The sequence below is a fragment of the Mustela nivalis genome (assembly GCF_964662115.1).
Source record: "Mustela nivalis genome assembly, chromosome: 20".
Classification (NCBI taxonomy): domain Eukaryota; kingdom Metazoa; phylum Chordata; class Mammalia; order Carnivora; family Mustelidae; genus Mustela; species Mustela nivalis.
Window position 1 is genome coordinate 2,094,854 of NC_139039.1, and position 5,634 is coordinate 2,100,487.

Consider the following 5,634-nt stretch of genomic DNA (forward strand, 5'->3'; position numbering starts at 1 on the left):
GCTGGAGGAAACAATCCTAAAATTTGTATGGAATCTGAAGAGACCCTGAATTGCCAAGGAAATGTTGAAAAAGAAAAACAAAACTGGCAGCATCACGTTGTCTGACTTCAAGCTTTTACTACAAAGCTGTTATCACCAAGACAGCATGGTACAGGCATAAAAACAAACACATAGACCAGTGGAACAGGGTAGAGAGTCCAGATATGAGCCCTCAACTCTATGGTCAAATAATCTTCGACAAAGCAGGAATAAAATATACAGTGGAAAAAAAACAGTCTCTTCAATAAATCGTGCTGGGAAAATTAGACAACTATGTGTAGAAGAATGAAACTCAACCATTCTCTTACACCATACACAAAGATAAACTCGAAATGGATAAAAGACATCAATGTGAGACAGGAATCCATCAGAATCCTAGAGGAGAACATAGGCAGTAACCTCTTCGATATCAGCCACAACTTCTTTCATGATATGTCTCCAAAGGCAAAGGGAAAAAAAGCAAAAATGAATTTTGGGGACTTCATCAAGATCAAAAGCTTCTGCACAGCAAAGGAAACAGTCAACAAAACAAAGAGGCAACTCACGGAATGGGAGAAGATATTCGCAAATGGTAGTACAGACAAAAGGCTAATATCCAGGATCTATAAAGAACTTCTCAAACTCAACACACACAAAACAGACAATTATATCAAAAAATGGGCAGAAGACTTGAAGACACTTCTCCAATGAATACATACAAATGGCTATCAGGCACATGAAAAAATGTTCATCATCACTAGCCGTCAGAGAGATTCAAATTAAAACCACATTGAGATACCACCTTACACCAGTTAGAATGGCCAAAATTAGCAAGAAAGGAAACAACATGTGTTGGAGAGGATGTGGAGAAAGGGGAACCCTCTTACACTGTTGGTGGGAATGCAAGTTGGTGCAGCCACTTTGGAGAACAGTGTGGAGATTCCTTAAGAAATTAAAAATAGAGCCTCCTTATGACCATGCAATTGCACTACTGGGTACTTACCCCAAAGATACAGATGTAGGGAAAAGAAGGCCATCTGTACCCCAATGTTCATAGCAGCAATGGGCACGTTCACCAAACTGTGGAAAGATCAAGATGTCCTTCAACAGACAAATGGATAAGGAAGATGTGATCCATATACACTATGGAGAATTATGCCTCCATCAGAAACGATGAATACCCAACTTTGTAACAACATGGACATGACTGGAAGAGATCATACTGAGTGAAATAAGTCAATCAGAGAGAGTCAATTATCATATGTTTTCACTAATTTGTGGAACATAAGAAATAACACAGAGGACATGGGGAGATGGAGAGGAGAAGAGAGTTGGGGGAAATTGGAGGAGGAGATGAACCATGAGACACTATGGACTCTGAAAAGTAATCTGAGGGTTTTGAAGGAGTGGGGGATGGGAGGTTGGGTGAACCTGGTGGTGGGTATTTGGAAGGGCACGTATTGCATGGAACACTGGGTCTGGGACATAAACAATGAGTTCTGGTACACTGAAAAGAAATTTAAAAATTAAAAAATTAGCTCTTTGCCGCATCTACTGCGAGGATGAAGACCATTCTCAGCAATCAGACGGTCGACATCCCGGAGAATGTCGACATCACCCTGAAGGGACGCACGGTGATCGTGAAGGGCCCCAGAGGAACCCTGCGAAGGGACTTCAACCACATCAACGTAGAACTCAGTCTTCTTGGAAAGAAAAAGAAGAGGCTCCGAGTTGACAAATGGTGGGGGAACAGAAAAGAGCTGGCTACGGTTCGCACCATCTGTAGTCACGTGCAGAACATGATCAAGGGCGTTACACTGGGCTTCCGATACAAGATGAGGTCTGTGTATGCTCACTTCCCCATCAACGTTGTTATTCAGGAGAATGGTTCTCTTGTTGAAATCCGAAATTTCTTGGGTGAAAAATATATCCGCAGGGTTCGGATGAGGCCAGGTGTTGCTTGTTCTGTATCTCAAGCCCAAAAAGATGAGTTAATTCTTGAAGGAAATGACATTGAACTTGTATCGAACTCAGCTGCTTTGATTCAGCAAGCCACAACTGTTAAAAACAAGGATATCAGAAAATTTTTGGATGGTATCTATGTTTCTGAAAAAGGAACAGTTCAGCAGGCTGATGAATAAGATCTGAGTTGTCCATCTGCAGAAACAGCGAGAAGCCGGATGATTTTTCAGACTTATTTGTGATATTTTAAAGATGCAATAAAAGCTTTACTGATTAAAAAAAAAAAATTAAAAAATTGAAAAGTAAAATTTGGATTAAAAAAAAGAAACTATCGGCCTTTGTAATGGGGGAGTATTAGTTGGACATCAGGTGTTCCCAAGTATTCCTGATCCAGTAACTCCCCAGGCCTACCTACATATCCTGTAGGAAGTGGGCTATGCTAAGGTGTTCCGACTCCTGTGGAGCTCCCAGAGGTTTGGGACAGAGATCTCAGAACAGACTGTGATCTCACAAGAGTTGTCCACAAGATTATGTGTGATATGGCAAATGGAAAAATGGACTTGTATCTTGGAGGGTGCAAGACACAAGCACACTGACATCCTCAAGTGTCTGAACATTGGAAGCACCCATGTAGCCTGCTTGTGTTCAGATGAGTCAGGTCCTGTAAACATTGCTTTTTCCAGTCCTTCTGTTCTATCACCTCTAATTTAATGTGAATAATAAACCACGAGGACCAATCATCACTATTTTAGTTCCCTGTTATTATCTCACACCACTCAGGATACAGAAAGGCCAGATATAGCAGAGAGATACCTTGGGACTGTCTGCTGGTCGCATCTAAAGTCTTTGTGAAACAACAGATACTTCCAGCAGATCCCAAACAGGAACATTGCAGATCTGACCACTGGACAGTGTTGAATTTGGCCAGGCTCTGCATTTCCCCCAAATCAGGGTGCCATGAGATTTGGCTAGAAATCTCATGAGATTTGTCCATAGATCTCATGAATTTGGCCCCAAATCACCTGAACCATGGTCTGAGACATTGGGAGGTTAGACCATAGATCTCACAAGATTTGAGTCTAGATTTTGTGAGCCCTGGAAAAGGAAAGAGGTGGTTTATTGTTGGTAGAGGCAAGACACTAAAGACTGTCCTGAAGTGTCAAAAGTTTGGGAAGGCTCCCAAAGAGGCATATTGTGTGTTCAGGTGAGCCAGCTCCCCTGCACATTGCATCTTCCTGCACTTAGTGTCCTTCTATTCCATTATGTTCACTTTTTTTGTGAGAGAGGAACCGCAAGGTCAATTCAGCCCTATTTCAGTCCCTGTTGTTAGCTTCACATCATCCAGGACACGATAAGAGGTGTGACATGACTGAGACACTCTGTGTCTTTATGCTGGTGGTGTGTGAGGCCGTTTGTTTTATGACAGGTTCCCAGATGTCCCAAATCCAGGCATATCCCAGGCATATCCTTACTTAAATTATGCAAGGGAGGGGAGGCTCTGAAGTGCCTACTCCTGCTAAGTTTCCTTGACATTTGTCTTGATGTGATATCAGAATTGGCCATAGATTTCATGAGATTTGGCCCAGGTACTCATGAGACTTGTGGCTGAAATCTTGTGATGTTTGTAGTGAGATCCTGCAAGACTCGCAACAAGATTTCGTTAGCTCCCATGCACATTGTTTCTTCCTTCTCCTGCTCTCCTGTTTCTGCCACCTCAAATTTACTGTGAAAAAAAAAATCATTCATCCTGAATTCAGTGTTGTCTTGTTGCCCACACTTTACCCAGGATGCTGAAACACTAGGGATATAGGAGTGAGACTCCTTGTGCCTTTGTGCAAGTCATATCTGGAAGTGTTTGTGAGATCACAAATATTTGTGGCTGTGCCCACACTGCAATGTGCCATGCCTATCTAATTCAGCAGTACAAGAGAGGCTCTGGCAGGGAGTTCCAGGTCTTCCTGAGGGCCCAGGAGTTTTTATCTTGCTGACTATATCTTGCTGACTGGGTCAGAGATCTCATGAAATTTGGACTGATATCATACAAGACTATCCCACGATCATGTGAGATTTGTCAGAGGGAAGAGGTGGTTTGTTGCTGCCAGGGGTGAATCTCAAACAAACTGTCTCAATTTGTCAAAAGCCTGGGAAAGCACCCTGTGTGTTCAGATGAGTCTTCCTGTGTGTTCAGATGAGCCAGCTCCCAGGCGTGTTGCCTCTTCCTGCACCTATTGCTCTCCTGTGTCTATCATCTTTAACACAATGTCAATAAGAGACCTGGAGGCCCATTAATCTCATGTTTATGGGCCCATTTTGCCCCATATCACAATGGCATCTGGAGGCATCTGTGGAAAGCAAGGTGTTCCCAGGTATCCCCAATCCAGGAAAGTCTGAGCTCTACCTGCTGTGCTGCACAGGAGTCAAATTTAGAGAATTCTCTCCCCTGCCAGGTCCCTGTGATATTTCTCCCCAGATTTCAGGAGATTTGCACTGACCTCTCATGAGGTTTTTGGCAGTTTCAAGAATGGCCTTTGATCTCAAGAGATTTGTCCAGAGATATCAGGAGATGTGATCCAGGCTTTCAGGAGAGGTAGCCTGAAATTCACAAGATTTGCTCCAAGATTATTATTAGGGCACTTTTTTTTTTTTTTTTTTTTTTTTTTTTTTTTTTTGGTGGTGGTGGTGTGAGACACACATACTCTAAACATGTTAAAAGCTGGGGAAATCTCCCAAGGAACCTCCCTATGTATTCAGTTGGCCAGTTCCAGGACATGCTGCTTCTTTTCTTCTCCTCCTGCCCTCCTGTATCTATCACCTCCAATTTCATATGAAGAAGAGGCCATAGGGCCCATTCATCCTGAAAACAGATCTACCTTTTTATCTCCCAACCCCCTTCACACAGGATGCTGAAACATAAGGATATAGTGTCTTCATGCAGGTCGTATCTGGGAACATTTGTGAAACTGCAAATATTGGCAGTTGTGCCCAATCTTTGATGTGCCATTCTTATCCAGGTAAGCAGTACAAAGGAGACTTCTGGGGAGGGCCAAGTCCTCCTGAGGGTCCAGGAGCTTTGGCCAGAGATCTTGCAAGTTTTGGCCCTAGATCTCACTGACTGAGCCTGAGATCTCATGAGATTTGGGTGAGTTCTCCCAAGATTTGAACTGAGATCATGAGATATTTGTCCCAAGATCACAAAAGATATGGCAGAGGGAAGAGGTGACAAGTTTTCAGCAAACTGTCTTGGACTGTCAAAAGCCTCAGAAAGCACCCGAGGAGAGTTCCTGTGTGTTCAGATAAACCAGATCCCATACTTGTTGCTTCTTCCTGCACCTACCACCCTCCTGCATTTATCACCTCTAATGTAGTACAAATAAGGCACATGGAGGTCCATTCATTCCTTCTTCTGTTATTACTTCCACATCACATGAGATCTGGGGATATTTCTACAGTGTCGGGTGTTTCCAGGTATCCTCAACCCAGGAATGTCCCAAAATGACCTAATAGGCTGCACAGGAGTTGAGGCCAAGGAGTTCCCTCATCTATCAAGTTCTGTTGCGATTTCTTCCCAGGTGTCATATGATTTGGTCATAGATCTTGAGAGATCTGGCCTGAACTCTGGGGATTATGACATATTTCTGAAGAGTGGCCATTCAT

At 43.1% G+C, this 5,634-nt stretch overlaps 1 protein-coding gene across 1 annotated transcript; it reads left to right on the forward strand.

Moving 5' to 3' along the window:
• Positions 1 to 1,537: 1,537 nt before the first annotated feature.
• LOC309855143 (large ribosomal subunit protein uL6) lies at positions 1,538 to 2,203 on the forward strand. Its single transcript, XM_082715132.1, has one exon. It carries the CDS (start codon positions 1,581 to 1,583, stop codon positions 2,157 to 2,159), a length of 579 nt encoding a protein of 192 aa, XP_082571258.1. The 5' UTR covers positions 1,538 to 1,580; the 3' UTR covers positions 2,160 to 2,203.
• Positions 2,204 to 5,634: the final 3,431 nt, after the last annotated feature.

Excerpts from the sequence above, each read along its gene's own strand:
- LOC309855143 (XM_082715132.1), top strand. The coding sequence starts at position 1,581 with ATGAAGACCATTCTCAGCAATCAGACGGTCGACATCCCGGAGAATGTC.